Source organism: Lycorma delicatula, chromosome 1, assembly GCF_047948215.1.
Source record: "Lycorma delicatula isolate Av1 chromosome 1, ASM4794821v1, whole genome shotgun sequence".
NCBI lineage: Eukaryota > Metazoa > Arthropoda > Insecta > Hemiptera > Fulgoridae > Lycorma > Lycorma delicatula.
In genome coordinates this window covers 106,035,325-106,054,626 of record NC_134455.1, presented here as the reverse complement: position 1 = coordinate 106,054,626, position 19,302 = coordinate 106,035,325, and the positions used below count along the sequence as shown (strand labels likewise).

The 19,302-nt window shown below is 27.9% G+C and overlaps 1 protein-coding gene across 1 annotated transcript in view; it reads right to left on the bottom strand.

Annotated features, from left to right (window-relative positions):
• Positions 1-19,302, bottom strand: part of LOC142320753 (membrane-bound alkaline phosphatase-like) — a 167,051-nt gene that overhangs the window by 3,693 nt on the left and 144,056 nt on the right. Inside the window, exons 5-8 of the mRNA XM_075358748.1 lie at positions 11,218-11,371; positions 9,627-9,828; positions 6,304-6,473; positions 3,376-3,655 (exon numbers count right to left, since the gene is read on the bottom strand). Of these exons, the coding sequence (XP_075214863.1) occupies positions 3,376-3,655; positions 6,304-6,473; positions 9,627-9,828; positions 11,218-11,371 (806 nt within the window). The remainder of the gene's footprint in view (positions 1-3,375; positions 3,656-6,303; positions 6,474-9,626; positions 9,829-11,217; positions 11,372-19,302) is intronic.

Genomic DNA, 19,302 nt, shown 5'->3' with positions numbered 1-19,302 from the left:
GGGGTTTTTTCAAAGTGTAGAATGAATGTCTTGATAAAACATTTTCTAAACCACCCTTGATCTTCGCCAATGGCTTTTGAATCTGGTTTGTTAACATGTTGATTGATTCATTCTACAATAAACTATGTTTACTGCATAAGTTTTCTACAAAATTCTCTAGAAGTTGCACTTTTCTATCTAAAAATTGGCAATGGTTTGAAAAGAATATGATGTTTATATGGAATAACGTGCATCCACACTTTGCAATTGTAATGTATTGTTTTCTGGAAAATTTTCAGTCACCTCTATGCATTCTTGATTAGTTTCAAGTGACAACACTAAAAAATAATTTGTTCAACAGTTAAGAGGAGTTTTAGGGTGATAAGCCAGTCACAAGTGATGATGAAGTGCTTGACGTTGCCAAATAGTAGTCAAATGGACCGTAGAGGAGGATGGTAAGGGTATTTCAAAGTGGATCACTGTAGTGAATATATCAGTGTTTATATAATTGTGTAGACAAGTTGGCCTAGGACAAATCCCAGTTTCTAAAAACTGGGATTTCTTTCCAAAAAGCTTGAAGCAGTAAAGGAACATTGTGATCCTCTTATTCATTCAGTTTGCCACACAAAAATAAACATAGATGAGGTATGAACTCATATAAGTCTCATGATTTGGGATAGCCAATTGGTTTTTGAAATTACAATAATTGATCATTTAAGATCTTAGCGTTTTGGGTTTTATTTAATGTATGGTACATTGTCTAGTTATAGCTAATAATAACAATCATTAGCTTTAGGAATTACTAAGGTTTAAGTATGTTTTCTCTAAGAACAGTTATTTTTAACTTTTCTACAAGAAAAAATCTTACAATTCAATTCCTATACCCATTGCACTATTTTCAAACTTTTACTGAATGATGCAAGACCTAATGAAGTACAATAGGATCAGTACTTGTCCAGTTGTGATATTTTGGCTATCTAATGCAGTACATTCTAAGTCAAGTATCATTATTAAAGATAGTTATAACATTTTTGTAAGTAAAATTACTATCAGAAAACAGTGAGGGAGAGCTCTTGTGAGAGCTCTTCTTAGACTCAGTAGGCTATCCCACTGGGTTGGTCTAGTGGTAAGTGCGTCTTCCCAAATCAGCTGACTTGGAAGTCGAGAGTTCCAGCATTCAAGTCCTAGTAAAGGCAGTTATTTTTATATGGATTTGAATACTAGATCGTGGATACAGGTGTTCTTTGGTGGTTGGGTTTCAATTAACCACACATCTAAGGAATGGTCGAACTGAGACTGTACAAGACTACACTTCATTTACACTCATACATATCATCCTCATTCATCCTCTGTAGTAATACTTGAACGGTAATTCCCGGAGGCTAAACAGGAAAAAGAAAGAAGACTCTGCAGGCTGGTACATTTAACAGCTTAGATGTTTAAAATTGAATAAGATGTTCCAACAAAAAAAGGCAGTGAAATGATTAGCATCACTGTAGTTTCAGTTAAATGTTTTCTATAATAATTTCACTTTTGAAAATCATTCACACTTGTCTCCTTGAGGATAGGAACAATGAGAAATTTTTTTACAACTGGAAGCAATGATTGAAATATTTTTCTGCAAATTAAAATCTCATAAATGAGATTCATAATGGCCTAAACAAAATTAAGTAAACTCTTATGTATATGGGCAGGCGCAGTTTGTCACAGCATGTCACAAGTACAGTCATGTGTTTGTCATGCAAATTCATTTGACTTTGCATGTTCACCAAAGTTATTTTGATATAGTATAAAGAAAAATAGGTATTCTAGTTTGTATTAATGTGAACTATTTAAAGAATTTCAATTCAGGTACTTTTGAATTGCTCTGTACCTGAATTATGCAAAGTAATAAGACAGATGATAATTATGGACAAATATAGTTAAAATTTATGTTTACTTAATAAAGTTAAAACAGTTATAAAGTTCAGAAAAATAAAATATTACTGCAAAACCTGAGAGTGCAACTTTCATTTATCATTATTTTAATCACATAAGAGCAATAGCCATCCTTTCACTCAAGCTAAATTAATAACTTTATTCTTTGTTTTTCAAACGATTAATATATTAAAAAATTCAATATGAATTTTAACTGTCATGCTATCAATTTCTGGGATGAATCCAACCCTTCAAATTACTAATCACTGGAATAATCTTTCATTTGCTTATCAAAGTTGCTCTAAATCCTGACAATCTCATCTTTAACTTTGTTGTTCCTTCAGAATTTATATGTTCCATTAAATCATTTATTACTCTGAAACAAAAAATCATTAAAGCTGCCGAGTAGCTTTACATAGCTGGAATAGCAATAATAGCCGACTGCTATTCTTTTCATAGAGCTATATTTAAACCAAAAACAGGATTAAAATGGTACTTATTTAGTGGAGATTCTAAATGTTTTTGCTTATTATTTATGTTTCACTTTTATAAAATAGTTTTGTTACCTGCTGATTCCAGTTTTTCTCTTTAATAATCTTTCTTCAAAAGCTTTATTAGATTACAAAGTTTTTCCCTAAACATTTTACGGACATCTTTCATTATGTCTGTAAAATGTATTAATTAAAAATTTAATAATTAATTAAAATTTTTGTATTAATTTAAAATTTTAATAATGTATTATTAAAATAATAATACTATTATCATTTTTAATTCACTATTAAAAATAATAATAGTAGATTATTATTTTTGGTTATTAATAATCTACTGATTAATAATCAGTAGATTAATAATCTACTATTGTACTACAGTTTTCTTTGTAGAAAACTGTAATCCATTACATTACATTTATGATAACCTCATTCACATAAATATACTTAGTAGGTACTTCTTAACAATAAAACTGTAATATATCCTAAGAAAACATAAATCTTTCCTTCAGAACTATCACCACAATTCTCCAGTGAATCAAGGAACTCTTCAAATGTAGAGCTATAAGTGTTGTAGACAGCCAGAAGAACTCACACATTTATTATTAATTTCCAGTTTAAGGTTATATGTTTCTACTTTGGTAATTTCAGTAACCACCAGAGATAGTGATTTGTTAACATAATCATTTTTGTTTCTTTTATTTATTGTTTTAAATATATTGCAACCATTGTTTCTAGTATACCAGGAAGACCATGCAATATTCACTTGGTGTTTCAACTTTGTTTAAATGTTTCAGTTAAATCTGAAAAATCGTTCTTATAGCTTCAAATATTATACTAGTGTTGTTAAAGTCCCTAATAAAAAAAAGAATTACTAAAATCTGAGAAGTACTGACTTATATTTTCAATAATTTTAAATAAATACAATTAGACTAAGTTTTAATTCAGTATGAATAAAAATAAATTTGAAAAGATATAAAAATTAACAAACCTAAATCATCTTCCCAGTAGTTGTGACGTTTACCACTTTTACCACTCGGACGGTAACCAGGGCCATTAGCATAACTCAGAATTGGAAATGGAAGTCTATCAACATCTGATGTAGCAGCTATACCCAAAATATTACTTCCTCTATCTGGATATCCACTATGACTCATAGTATGAGCATGATCAGCAGTTACAACAATCAATGTATCATTAATATCTGTCATGTTAACAGCTGTTTCAACAGCTTGCGATAGTTTTACTGTCTCATCGAGAGCACGATGAGCCTGAAATATAATTGCATACATTTCTCAAAAAAACTGTTTTTTCTTTTTAAATAAAGTCTAGACATTATCAGATTTAACACTTTTTTATTATTTAGCCGGATAAATACCATTTTTCTTTTAATGAGAGGATAAACTAAAAAGAAATAGATAAAAAAATCAAATAACTGCAAGGAAGCTCAGGAATTGCATTATACAAAGTACCATTTTTGCTTAGTTATAGTTACATTTCAGTGATTAGATGTTTAATTTATTCTAGTACATAGTATTTTAACAAAGTTTTTTTTTTATAAAAAAATATATGCATTTCACTATTTGATTATCTGGAAATGTAATTGTAGAAAATATTGTGAAGCCTATAATTTAGTTCTTTCTCAGTAGTATTGACATTTACAATTCCCAATTTATATTTTTTGGCACTTAGAAAGTCAATCATAAACATATTATCATGTTATAAAAGTGTAAAACTTATTTCATCTTGGTGGTCAACAAAATTAATATATTATATTGTGTATGGTATTTTCACTGTTGCTCATGGATTTTTTTTTATACAAGTTCTGGATCATTTTTAAAAGTAATTTAGCATGTGATTAAAATAAATACTATGTTTTATTTTTGTTGTTATTGTTGAATATCTAATGACAATTAATTTTTTCTAGGTTTGCATTATTTTATTCAAGCTATAAATAAAAATAATTTTAAATATGAAACAAACAAAAAAATAATTATCAACACTGTTACACTGTTTGGCACAAATAAAGACTGCATAAGATGTTGCTTTCACAAACTTTATTTAAAATATTGATAGAAGACACTTTGCAAAAGAAAAGTATATATATATATATATATATATATATATATATATATATATATATACACACACATATAGTTCTTGTCATTTGCTGAAGGAAAGCAACACAACATTGAGTATACGTAGTGAAGCCTTGATAAGTCTGAGCAACTGAGAGGAATGAATTTTTGGTTGAAGAATATTAGAAACAGCCATAAAAAAACCATGATAAAATAAATACCAGGTAAATAGATCAAGAAATTGAAATAAAAAAAAAAATATAGGAAAATAAGTTGTAACAACTGATGAAATTGAGAAAAGGTTCCATGGATGGTATGGACATATACAAAAGGAAGGGATGAAAACTATTAAAAAATTATATTGACCTTGAACCCACCTATGTGGAAGAAATGAAATATGGTACTCTAGCTGAATTATAGAACAAGTAAGAATAGTGATATGGATGCCAGGAACTTAGAAGGGTAAATGGTAGATAGATAGATATGAAACAGTGGCAAAAGGATTTCAGAGATAGCTAGAGCTGTAAAGAACTTGCTAAAAGAAAAAAATAGAAAACTTATTAAATGAACACACTCAATAGACAATGCACATAGGCTTTGATTATGGATTGAGGCGATGGTGGACAGTACCGTCTCTGTAAATGGCACAGAAATTATAATCATTTTGTGTAAGAAACCATTCTATCTACCCTTATTTGAGGTCAAATCAGCTACACTTCATGATTTAAAAAGAAACTACTGTAGTTACTGTTTGAAAGATCCATCAGATAATAAGAAAAAATGTAACAATAAATTCTCTCATAAAGAGAATAAGGACTAAGAATTAACTAATTACAGCTGTTAATAACTTATTAACTTAGTATTAATTTCTAAGTAATTAATTCACATGAATATTAAATATATGGAAATGTACCTTCAGAAGTTCTTTATGAAGATGTACTGCAATTGCTTGCCACTGATGTTGCAAGTAGCTATTCTCGCAATAAGACTGATAAGGAATTGTCAAATAGCTCCTAAAAGGTCTTCTGAAAACACAATTCTATGTACTGAGTGACCATATTGTTTTTAATTATTAATTTTTTTAATTATATTTTATCACTGGTCAATCAATGATCAATGACTATCAATAAATGATTATCTTTATTTTTAAATTTATTTATGTGGTTTTGTGACAAATTATTTAAAATTATACTTAGTCATATTACAATGGAATAAATTAAAAAAATTCTGATATTATTCTTATTAATCATTTTATGTACTTGTAAATATAATTTCATTTGTTATTGCTTATTTGGTTTCATAATCATAACAATTGTACATGGCTTGTTATGTGTCAGAAGTCAATCACAAAAATGGCATAAATATCTCCTTTATAAGCTGGGCGGGGACTAAACCTTGAATTCATTATTTTTTATTTTATTTCCTATTGTGCTTAAAAATGATTTGAAGCCTCCTAACTATATAAATAATTACAAAACCAGTACCTTTCAATGGATATAAAATAAATGTAATTTTCACATGAAAGTGTAAATGGGTTAATTTTCAGGTCTGTTGATTTAACCCATCTGTTTATGGACAGTATAAAAAATACAACATTATTCATGATTTTTATCCCATAAACAATATAATATACATCAAAATATCACTGATATGATAAAAGAATTATGTTTTGAATGAATTATATAAATATAATCAAAATATTTTACATAGCACAAACATTTCATAAAGATGATTTTACAAAGATGCCTAATGAAGAAAAGAATGACAAAATGTTTTTAAGAAGATCTCCTAAATTGTTTGTCAAAAACAAATTGTTTAGTACAGTATATGAAATTATCTACCTGTGAATCATGATGTGCATGATCTATTCTACCACCTTCTACTAGTAAGAAGTACCCTTCTTCATTACGAGAAAGAATTTGAATAGCAGCTTCTGTCATTTCACTCAAAGAAGGCTGAAAATCTTTATTTGCTTTCAATGCATAATCCATATGTCCTTCAGAAAAAAGACCTGAAAGTAACAAAAAAAGTTTTAAGAAAAAATAATGCTGTAAATACCTTAATTTTCTTACCTTATTTTCATTTGTCAAAGAAGTAGAAAGTGTAGTTAATAATCTGATGTATCACTGTTAGTGATAAAATTTGGTCTAAAATTAAGACATTACTCTTTCGAACAGAAAGAGTTATTATAGTCACTTTGAGACTGGTATATGAGGTCTATTTGCCTTTTATTCACTAATCTGGTTCTATAAATTTTATCCTGTACTTCTGCAAATTCAATTTTTTATTTTCTTTTCATTTTACAAATTAAAGTAGGTAACAGAAACAAAATTCTGTAGCTGCAATATTGATTTGGCTTCACCTGGACAGAGCATATTAATAATAAGTTAAGCAGTACAGTCAAGTTGAACATTTTCACTTTTAAAAGTTACTAATTATCCATTTTTTCTGGTTAAGCTTTCTTATGGCTTAATTCAGTAACATGATAGATACTGTCATGAGTATGTTTTTTAATAAAAGAGGGCAGCGATTTGTATTATCAAAAGATTGACATCACTGGATTACTGCAGTATAATTTTGAAAGATTTAAATATATTGACATAAAACCATTATATTTTTAGGATTTGTAATGCTGTTAAGTATTAAAAAGAATGATATCCAACATTTGGAAAAGTATTTATTAATACATTATGTATTAATACCAAGTCTACAATAAAAGGTAAAAACATGCTAGATTGAAAAAACTGAGTTTAATTTCTTGAATTGGATAAAATAATCTTAAGCATTTTATTTAACTAATTCTAAACCCTCCTGGTGTTCTTGAGGTGCAAATATCATGTGAATGAAATGAATAGGGAATTAAAAAATAAATTTCTTCAGGTTCTTAATTTGACAATATGAAAGTGCAATAGAGTAAAGTAGTACATTTGCTAATTTTTATATTTGATAAAACACTCACTAATGGAAAAAGCATGTGCACATGCTTTTTCCATTCTCTCCTTATCATTAGGATATAGAAATTATATTTTTCTCTAGAACATTAAATTAAAATATATAAAATCAATGAAGCAAACATAGAATTATTTCGCCCACAAAAAAAAAAATTATAACACATTAATGGTTGAATGAAATTTAAAGATGTACCATTTAGGTTTGCCAATTTGTTTGAGGCCTGAAAATTCCACAAAATTCTCTTTCCAAAGCAATAAAATTTTATGTGGGTTAGTATTTACCCCAAAATGTATAAATACAAAAATATGTATAAAATTTCATATTTTGTGCATATGCATGTATGCAAATGTTTCTATCTCTTGTCTACTTATATATTAAATAAGAAAAGATTCAGCATTGAATAATACATTTTTTTAGCTCAATCAGGTGTTCTCTTCAATTGTATCATTAATCTGAAACCTAATAATATTGCATTAAATAAATTTTCTGCAAAGTGAAGATTAAGATTTTGAATTACATTATTTCAGAAATAAATTTGATTTTAACTATATTAGAATTTATGTTTATCTACTTTGAACTGTATTCGTTCTGTTGGATTTTTAGAATTTTAATTTCTTTTTTAGATAAATTTTGACACAAAACATAAGAACAAAAACAAAATAGCTTTTATTTCAAAATGTAATGAAATAAAATACATTGTGAAGTATAAGTGAAATCAAAGTGATTTCACTTCTCTTTGTCAGAATTTCAGAATTTTTAAACTTTAAATTTACAGCACTTGAAGAAAAGATACACAAGTTCAAAAAATGTATGGTTATTTACAAAACTTTTTACTTCAGCAGTTTGTAAAATATTTTCTAAAAATTATCTTTGAGGTTTTTCTTTAGATATTGAAAAGGATGATTTCCATAAGATTTTTAGGATAAATAAAAATAACAATTCATAAAATTTACTACGACTTATATCACTAAACTTACTAAATCACTTAAATATGACTTTGAGAGCAAATTGCATGCAACTGTTCTTAAATTGTTTATATTTTAAGGTTACTTTATTACTCTAGTATTCTAAAAAAAGTACATATCATGCTCACTAAAAGCTTTTCGCAATAAAAGTGATCAAAGTTTAAAAGAATAATCAGCTTTACTCTGATGTAAGAAACAACACAGTTTGATGCTTTGAATTATTTATTTTTTTTAATATGAAGATATAAAATATTATCAGTTAATATGGTCAGTAGCCAAACTAAATGATAACACCTATGCAGTGAAACTGCTTCCAGACTTGTTTATCTAAAGTGATCTATAAGGATTGATTACACAAACATAGCTTGCCTATTGTCATTTTATTTTTACTTCATTATCTTCATTCTTCATGTTTAAGGAGTTAATCCATTAGATGTGTCACTGATATAACCGAAGAATTTTGTTGTAACAGTTTTGTTTACGTTTCTGAAAAGCTTTTATGCAGGTACAGTTGGATTAAAAAGTAATATATATATATATATATTAATTTTTTTTTTACATAATTCTTGACACTAAAAGCATACAATATTTGTAAGATTTACTTATTTTATTATAAAGGTTCTAAATGTTTAATTCTATTTAAGTTAATATGAGAAAAAATTTTAATGCATCTTTGGATGCATTGTATTTAAACAATATGAGGTCAATTTCTTAAAATTCTAATGGTGAGACAAAAAGTGCTTTCCAACTATTATGATAGCAGTATTGAAATATTTTTACTGACATTGAAATTTTGAATCATAAGGATAACTTGCTCTTATTCATCTACTGATTGGATTCAGGCCAGTGTAAATAAAATTGAAAGCACACCATACAATTCGCAATTTTATTTTATAGAAATACTACTACAGAGTATTGTTTAATTTATATTATTAATGTAAAAGCTGTTCTTAATCAGTACAACACTGACAATGTGACAGTGACTGTTCTATTTACAGTACAGTACAATACTCTAATCATTCATATTATATTATTAAGTATATAACATTATTAAGCCTAAAACATTAAAGTTTACACAATTCAATCTCATGAAACATGAAAAGCAACATCACACTAATATAAATTTTATGTTTCTTGAGATTTTAATGAGGCAGTGCAAGAGGTAAACATAATATTTAAAAACTATTTTTACATAAGACTGATTTTTCTATTAAAATAAATTAAAAACAACTTTTGTAATAACTTACCAAGCAAAAAACTGGTTTTATTTTTGTCTACTTTATTAAGCCCATCTCTGTTCCACACGTATTCATGTTCGACACCAAGAGCCTCTTTGTCTTTTATCCATTCTTTAATAAGATCAGCTCCATCTTTACGTTGACCAGGTTTACCTTCTTCACTTTTCAATTTATTGTCTCTAAATTTTACTCGACCACCTCCTAAAATCACCTAAATCATAAAATCATGTTCTGATAGTTTTAATGAAAAAATATTCACAATTAAGTGTTAACACCATGACAACTGACATACAGAAATTGTACGAACAAATGTGTTATCATGTTAATATTACAAATCATAATAAATATAAACTTATTTATGATCAGCTCAAGTTCCACAAATACAAAAGTTGTATTTTGTGAATTTTATTATACGTATGCATGTAACAATATTTTATTTAGCTGATCTGTTAATATAATTTAACACTTTGTGGCTGAACAAAGATTTAAGTGTTAGTTTCAGTTTTGCAATATTATTTATGGCTGTACGAACTGTGCAAACTTTCATTAATTCAGTTTGATCAATAGATTTATTACCCATAGTAGTATATCAGTTTTGTTGAGAGAATAAAGTACTAAATAATTCTCCTTCTTCGAAATGTATTATGTATTAAATGCATTATTTTCGTAAAAAAAAAATTAATGAATTTTTACTTACCAGGAAAAGGCACTGCCAAAAATAGTTTATTAAATCTGAAGTATTTTATTTAATCAAAATATGTTCAGTTAAAGTCTTCTAATTCAAAGTGGAAGGAATGAATCAGTTGTATGAGTTGTAAATCAAAAAAACATTAGAGTTAAAACCAACCAAATTTGGTTTTAATTTATAGGGGTATTTGATTTTCATAGGTCAAATAACTTGTTTCATAAAATTCTTTTTTATACTAACAAGTTGAGTTAATTAATTTGGGATTAAGAGGGCAAAAATAATTTATAGATCAGCATACTGAAGTGTGATTAAACTTTTGAAAAAATAAATGTAATAAATCCCCAAAAAAATCCTGGTAGTGGATTTCAAATACTTAGATAAACATTAATTTTTTACATCTATTTTGCTTTAATCATCTTTAAAAAAAAATTTATATATATATACTTATTGTACATTTCATGGCCATTTATGAGAAAGAATCAGACGAAGATCAAATTGGAAGCTAGAAAAAGTTTTTTTTTACAAGTTGAAAAAGTAGAAGTACCCAGAAGATAAAGTAGCAGATAGAAATCCATGTCTCTAATAAGAAATCTGAACACCAACATAACACAAGATATTGAACAAATTTTAAAATGTAGGTAAAATTAATAATCATGAGTTGCCAAACATCCAGTGGCCATATAAAACACCTTACGAAGTTGACGATATTGGTGAATAGCTGATACAGTAGAAAGTACAGTATTATAGAAATATATTTTATTACCTCTTTCAAGTAGTGACATACTTCTTGAAATTTCATGTATTTATAAATATATCTTCAATTATACAATTCTAATTAAAATTAAATAATTAACTTGCGATTTTATTTTAAAATGAAAAGGTTTTTCTCAAAGAAAATATTTTAGTACTCACATTAATATGACGACCAGGTATTTCTTGTATTAGTTGTGCTGCTATATCTTTGCACATTGATAAATTCTGTCTTGATTCCCGCATATTTTTATCAGACTCCCAGTCTCTGTTTGATGAATGAGCATATGTTCCAGCTGGGGTTGCATGGGTTACCCTGGAAATATATTTTATATTTTTAATTTATTTTTTTATTTTTAATAAATAACTTTGGATATAAATTTTTAGCCTTTCGATATTATTAACTAACAACTCTTTTACTTGCCTTGCAACTTCTTTTGTCATAATTATAATTATGACAAAATTATATTATATTATAATTATATTATAATTTTGACCAAAGTAAATGCTTCAGTGAGTAACTTTAAGTGAATTAGTGAATAACCATTTGTTCCTCCAATAAGAAGTTACCCAGACTACAGAGGCTACTGAGATTGATGCAGAGGCTTTATTCTTAGAATTTTCCTCCATATTCTATAAAGCTATATTTATCTATTATAGAACCTAATTGTGTTTTAGTTATAGGCAGGGTAATATGTACATCAAGTAATAAATAGAACAATATCAGGTTATTATAGGTAAACTATAAGTAACATACATGAAAATTTTAAAAATAATCTTTAACATCATTTCTTTTTAAACAAAATAAAATAAATGATTACGCATTAATTATGTGATTAAAATCTTTTTACATTAGTCTAATAAAAAAAGATGATTGTATAATCTTATGAAAACAATATTAAAATGTAATAAAAGTACTGCATTAAAACCTAAACATTTAATGAAAATATGAAGTAAGGATGTACAACACCAAATAAATCTGCTGCATTAATAAAACAAGAAAAAATGTTACAAATTTCAAGAAAAAAAATTACAAAGAAAGTCTGTTAACGCTTTATTAAATAATTAAACCTTCATACAGTATCTAACCTAGTTATTGAATTAATTTGAATTTTTTTTTAAAAACCTCAGATATTTCATCAAATTCTAAAAAAAAAAATTAAAAGCATATTCAGACTTAAGTAGACCATCTATTTAAGTTCTTTTAAACAGTGATTTATTCAATTTTTTACTGCAAGTCAAAATTTATTTAAGACAAAAATTAATTAATTTAAATATCTGCCCAGGTAAAAAACAACCAAAAAATTTTAAATTATCTTAAAAACACAATGAATTAAAAAAAAAGCTTATAATAAGAAAAAATTGTTTGTCAATTTCAGGAACAAATAAAAGCTCTTTATTGGTCTCAAGAGACTGAAATGTTTTTTGATAACATGTTCTAGACTACATGAAATTTTTTAGGTCGCTTCCTCTTATCATCTTATTAATGTAGAATGCACATTTTATAAATCCCTTTTCACTCATTATAAGCATAATTAAATCAAGGTAACGTTCATTGTCAATGTAGCAATTATATGATTATTATCAGCAATAATATTTTTCTATTTTGGATTGAAATTTCTCATGGTCTTTTGTGGATTGCAAAATTTCTTACTCAGGTGTAGGGTTAACAAACACTTCACAGTTTGTTGACTGATGAGAGGATTGTTCAACAACATTGTTTTCTACTTCAAACTCAAAATCACGTTCATGTTCAGAAACTTTCTTTATTTCTCTTTTTCAAATATTAGATTCTCATCTTTGTTGTTTTCAGATAGTTTTTCATTTTTTTTTTTTTTTGATTGTTTCTTTCATTTTTTGAGATCATATATTGCTTCCATTGGTCAGGAGTAGTAGGATGTAAATATTGCTTCTCAAATTTTAAATTATCAAATTAGTAGTAGCAGATGAAATTTGTGGCCAATAAAAATGATCATGTTAGATGTCATACAATTTTTTTATTTTTTTAAAATATCTCTCTATCATCTTGGTCACATTTCACTGTAATTTATTTTAATTACTAAGCTTAATATCAAGGTTAGTAAATTTATTATCTACATCATCAATTAATATTGGATTATATTCAAGACCTGCATCCATTTCTTTGTGTATATTTTGATAATACTGAACAGTAAGTTCTGTAATATCTTCAACATTCAGAATTACATCACACTCTTTTACATCTACTTTTTGTACATGAACACTCACAGAACGCTCTTCAATCACATTTCTCCAATAGGTCCAGATTTAGATGAAATCCAATGGTTAAAATGTTACAAATACTGGTTACAATTAATATAACTTTTAAAACAGGTAAGCCAATTTAAATAATTAATAATTTTAAAATGTTTATGTTTATACTCATAAATACAATATTTCTCACACATGTTTAAGAGAACACATACATTTTACTTCCTTATATGAAGTAAAGGAAGTATTGTGATTGCAAAAAATTTTGGTTTTCAGATTTCAACAGAAATATTCATTTTCACCATCCCCGAATCCAATTTGACTAGTTTCGGTGTGACGTCTGAATCCATGTACGTATGTGTCTCACATAACTCAAAAACGATTAGTCATAGGATGTTGAAATTTTGGATTTAGAACTTTTAAAACATCTAATTGTGCACCTTCCCTTTTGATTGCAATCGACTGGACCAAAAGTGTCCAAAAAATCCCAAAATCCAAAAAAATTTGATCTTAAACTTTTTCTTAACTGGAGTAATAAGCCCTCATTGAGAGCTTTTCAACGATACATCATAAGGGGTACTTATTTTCATTAGTTCCAGAGTTACAACCAAATAAAATTTTAATTAATGAATTATTTGGATCTTACAAGAGGAAGGCACATCGGTTTGAATTTGACTTCATCTCCTTATTTTTAACTTTTTTGATTTATTAATAATTATTAGCCTCTGTTATAAAAATAAATAATTCTATAATAACAATAAAAAAAATAAAAATATATCAGAAGTTATTAATGAAATAAAACTTTATGTACTTTTCATTTTAAAAATATGTGTATATGTAATTTAATAGGCATAAAAGGAAGTCATATAGTGTCCACATTAAAATTATTATTTCATTCATTTAATGTAAAATTTTAAAAAAATGGTAAGTTCTATATTAAGTATTTTGTTATGTTAATAGGAGAGTTTTATTAAAAATATTAAATTTGACAACATAGACAACATGTTTAACAAAAACTTAAAGTTAAAAAATAATAGAGTAATTAATTTCAACTGTTTTGTAAAAAAACAAATAATTTGAAGGTATCAAGTTATTAAACTTATATATTTAAGCATATCAAGAAGTTTGAAAATGTTTCAAAAAATTCTTTTCTGTCATAAAATATTGCCAAAAAACTCCCCTCTAACATTGAACATTTTCTATAGTTATATTATGATAAAGTAATCTATGTTGTAATTATATACAATTATTCTATTTTTATATTTCTATGTATATATTTAATTTTTAAAGTTGACTTTTCAGATGGCATCTAATGTGTATTGACTATAATTCATATTTTTATTTACTAATTTATATAATTAAGTTATGTTATAATCTGATTAATAATCATGCGTATATTGGTGTATGCTATTAAATTATAAAGCCTGAAATAAAGACATGTTTTTATTTATTTATTTTCTTCTATTATTTCTTTTTACTCAAATTTATTAGAAACTTAAATCATTTATTTATAACTGGTGTATTTATTACCACATATATTAATGTGGAATATTCAGCAACATACCAAATCATAACAGCATTATTAAAGACTATGTATTTTTTTATTGCCTTTGTATATGAAAAACAGATGTCAGTTGCTTTATGTACATTTACTAGTTTATTTGCATACAAATAGAAATAGTCTACACACCTAGTTAATTGTCTCTTCTCATCTGTCCACTTCATTCATTTTACTTACCTGTGTTAATTATGCTTTTTTTATCATTACTTTTTAATAAAATTTCTTACTAATGCTAGTAAGAAATATTAAATATACAGAATTAGATAGCAGTTTTTATAAACTAAAGTTATGATGCCTTCTTTCTTACTTGGCATTCAATTGTTAATGATGATAAAACAATACATTAACTATAATAAAATGTGAGTCCTAAAAAATGAGTCTTGACCATAAAACCCATAAATACATTAATGAATAAATAAATACAGAAGTATTTTGGAACAGCAACAGTTAGATTATCAACAGTCTTAAAGGAACTGAAAAGAACCAAAATAAATAAAAAAATCATGATTGATGGAGTATATAATTTTCTTTCAGCCATTGAATATGAAGCAGAATTTGCAGGTAGCTTTATACAAAGTCATCTGTTGATATAAAGGTTTTTCTTAATAGGGCAACTGATAAAGAGCTGATATAAGGTATTTTGATGTGGGGACCATCCCCTGAATTCTTGGAACACTTTTAATAAACACTCGGTATATATAAATTATAATTTTTTGAGTAAATTCTATCATTATCATATCCAGTTGCCATTTGCTTGGTAATTTTGATTTTTAAGTGTATAATCATTCCCTGAGCACAGATAGTTAGATAAAGTTAGATAATTAGAGAAAGATAAAAAGATGTCAAGCCAAGGTGGCGATAAAAATGAGATCTTTAATTTAATAAAGAGTAGGTGATTACATTAAAATGTTCTGTTATTAGATTACTAAGTAAATGAGATGGTAGAATGAAAAATTATAATGTTGTACTTATTGTGGGGCATCTTCTTTTGTTTTAAATGGAATATCACATCTCATTATTGATGAATATTTATAACAAATTATTACATACTAGTTGAACAAAATATCTATTTATTTACTTAGAATAAATTTCCTTATTTAATTTTCTGATTTCTAGTTTTATAAAATGTTTCTATAGATTATTTAAATTTTTCTTTAACGTTTTTATATATAAAAAAAAAATATATATATAAAATTTTATTGTATATGCAAACAAAACTAAGAAGTGACTAATTCCTTGTTGTTTTTTTTTACAATATGAATATGACTAATAGTACCATAAGTCTTTAAGTTATCATCTAGATCTTTTAATATTTCTTCTGTAGAATAGATTTTTGTGTACAAAGAATATTGAAATTTAATTTGTAAAACTGATTTAATTACAATTGTATTTTAGGTCAAAATCATAGAGAAATATATTTTCAGTATTTCTGTTCGTTGGTTATGTAAGATAACCTCAAGGACTTATTTTATTTTAGTTATTGTAACATCTTATGATATATTTTCTTTCAAAAGATTATTTATTCAGATGTATGAAAGATACACTTTCCAGTATAAATAGACACAAAACATGTATGTTTGACAGCAAATCAAATACAATTTATTTTTTGCTGTTTCATTGCATTCTGAATTTTAGAATAATCCCAACATTTTTTGATAGAGTCAATCTATTTATGCATATTTTCATTGAAAATATGAAATGAAATTCATGCTTATATGAAACATTTTCATATAAGCATCTTGAAAAAATAATTGCCTGTTCATCAAAGAAGTAGATGGTTTTTAAAAGGTCTGTAGTTAATGAATTTATTACTGAATAATAAATAAAAGAGTTAAGATAAATTATTCTATAGAACTGAATATGATTACTCTTAAGGTCAATTTAAAATCAATGATCACATTTATAATCTACTGAAATAAATTCTTGAATTAGTTTTTTAAAGTAACATCAGTTTTACCTTAAAATTTACTTTCCTAAAATTTAAAGCTGTAGGTTTATCCATATTAATTTATCTTATTACTTTTATACTAATCTTCAATTTTAATAATGTTAACATTATAATCTTACTTTAGAAGCATAGTTACTGACTTTTGGAATTATAATGGGTGCACTTATGAATTGCATCAGAAATATGTGAGGGAAAGGTAAAACTTTTACAGTTTTAAAAAAGTCTTTGTAATGAAAAAGAGTGTGATGTTATGCTTGTTATAAAATGGTTATTTATGGTTGTTGAGTAAGAGACATTGAGTAGTGAATTCGTGCTGTCGAACACTCCATGGTTTTTTGCGTTTTTGGTTGGTTTTTTCTAGGTTTTTGTTGATTTGGACATTTGGAAAGTTTCGGTTAATTATTAATGGATGTGTTTGTGAAGTTTTGAAGAGTTTGGACAACGGACTAACTTTTTATTTGAGATTTTTGTGGATTGATCTTTTTGTGGTTGACAAGGTTCACTATTGACTAATTTATTGCTCTGCGAGTTATAACAAGACAGTGAAGTAAACAACCACTTAGAAGAATTTCAATTTATTTTTCATATAAGGTGAGCAAACAATTGAGTGTTGAGGCAGTTTATAAGGGGATTCTTTTTTCCATCCTAGCTCCCTTCCCATAACTCCTAACTTAAAACCCCCTGGGATCTTTGCAACCTGGGTCCTTCCTGACTCCCCTTAACCCTCAAAACCGACCACGGATTTGGGTGTAATTTTCATGACCCTTTGACCCCCTGAAAGAAAGCCCCCCACGAATTTGGCAAGTATTCCAATTAAGCGGAATTTGGTGCTGAAGACGGTCCGCTGAAGATGGTCCGTGCATTAGTTTTTCGATTAGATGTTTGGTTCAACAATGGAAAGAAGCTGGAAAGAAGATCATTTCCGCTGGTGGATTCAGCGGAACCTGGTAGTTCGAGACCTCCTCACGCTCAAAGGTGAAGAAAGAATATTCTTAAGGAAAAAAGAGGTGCGGACAGATGTCATTGGAAGAGCAGGAATTTATTGTGGGGACAATGGATGAACTAATTACTCAATTACGACAATTGAGTCAATTTGAAACAATTCAATTCAATTCAATTTAGTGTTTAATTTGAAACAAAGTTTAGGAGCAGGCCTGTAGAAATATACAACACATGAAAAGGAGCTTTGTAGAATATACAAAGGGGTTAAAAGACTGATGGAGTTGTCACCACCCCTGACAACGATTATACAGGCGACCCAAAGTGAGGGGTCTAGCGAGCTCAGTTGAACACAGACTTATCTGATGAGGACTTGGTGGCGTTATCCGTTAGAAGATGGTCGGCGGAAATAGTTTCTAGAGTTTCTCAAGTTGAGGAAATACCCAATGAGGGAGATTAATTAGATTTTATGACCTAAAGCGTCAATCCGGACGAAGAGATCAACCTGTTCGTGGTGTCGCGGGAATGATCTCTGGAGACATTGTCAAAAATTATACAGCTATCATAGGACGTGAGCAAGCTATAAATCCAACCAGTAGATACACTACTTATTATGAATCAGTTAAAGAAGAGAAAAATGTAGTAATTCTAATATTAAAAGCCACAAAGAAAATACTAGAAACCACTAAAGCAGCGACTTTTATACTACCAGAAGGCAGACTTGGGAACTTCATTAGGAAAGTACTGGTATATTTAACAAAGAGCAGAGAAGACCAAGTAAGAGTTTTGATTTCAAAGTCAGAAGTTGTAAATCAGGAAAGCAAAAGTCCGTGGACCAAGCGTGCTACTCCACCTGTACAAGACAGCCGAACTAGTCAAAGCAGAGGACAGACCATATCAGAGGATATGTGGATCTCTTAAGGACTATGAAAGAAAATGTTACCCGGGAAGAGGCTGGAGAAGTGTTGTACTTTAGGAAAGGGAATAATGAAGAATTATGCATACGAGTTAAGGGGAGTTAAGGGGGTGAAGGGTTTATGCATACGAAAGAAGGCGGTAGAGTTACAGGTCGATATGAAGACCAGAGGCGGACGTAGAACAATTGTATATCTAAAAGATATTGACATTGAGACCAGTGAGCAAGAAATTAAGGATGCAGTAGCTCAGGTAATCGGAGGTGCAAGATGAGTTTAAGATCTCGTCGATAAGACCTGCTTATGGTGAAACCAAAATGTAACAGCGGTCACGACATATCGCGCAGCGATGGAGTTAACAGAGGCTTGCATATGGATAGACTGGGTACATTATCGTGTCTATACCAGATTATCTAAAGACGGATGCTATGGTTATCGGGCTTCGGGCCATGTCTCAGCGGATTGCAAAGGAGTAGATGGCATCAATTATGCTTCAAATGTGCGAAACCGGGCCATAAGAGCGCTCAGTGCAAAGGCCCGACGACATGCACGATACGTGGTTCGGAGAGTCAGTGGACCGGAATGTGTACGTTCTAGAAATGAAGTTACTACAATTAAATATGAATTGTAGCAGATAGGCACATGACAAGTGTTGG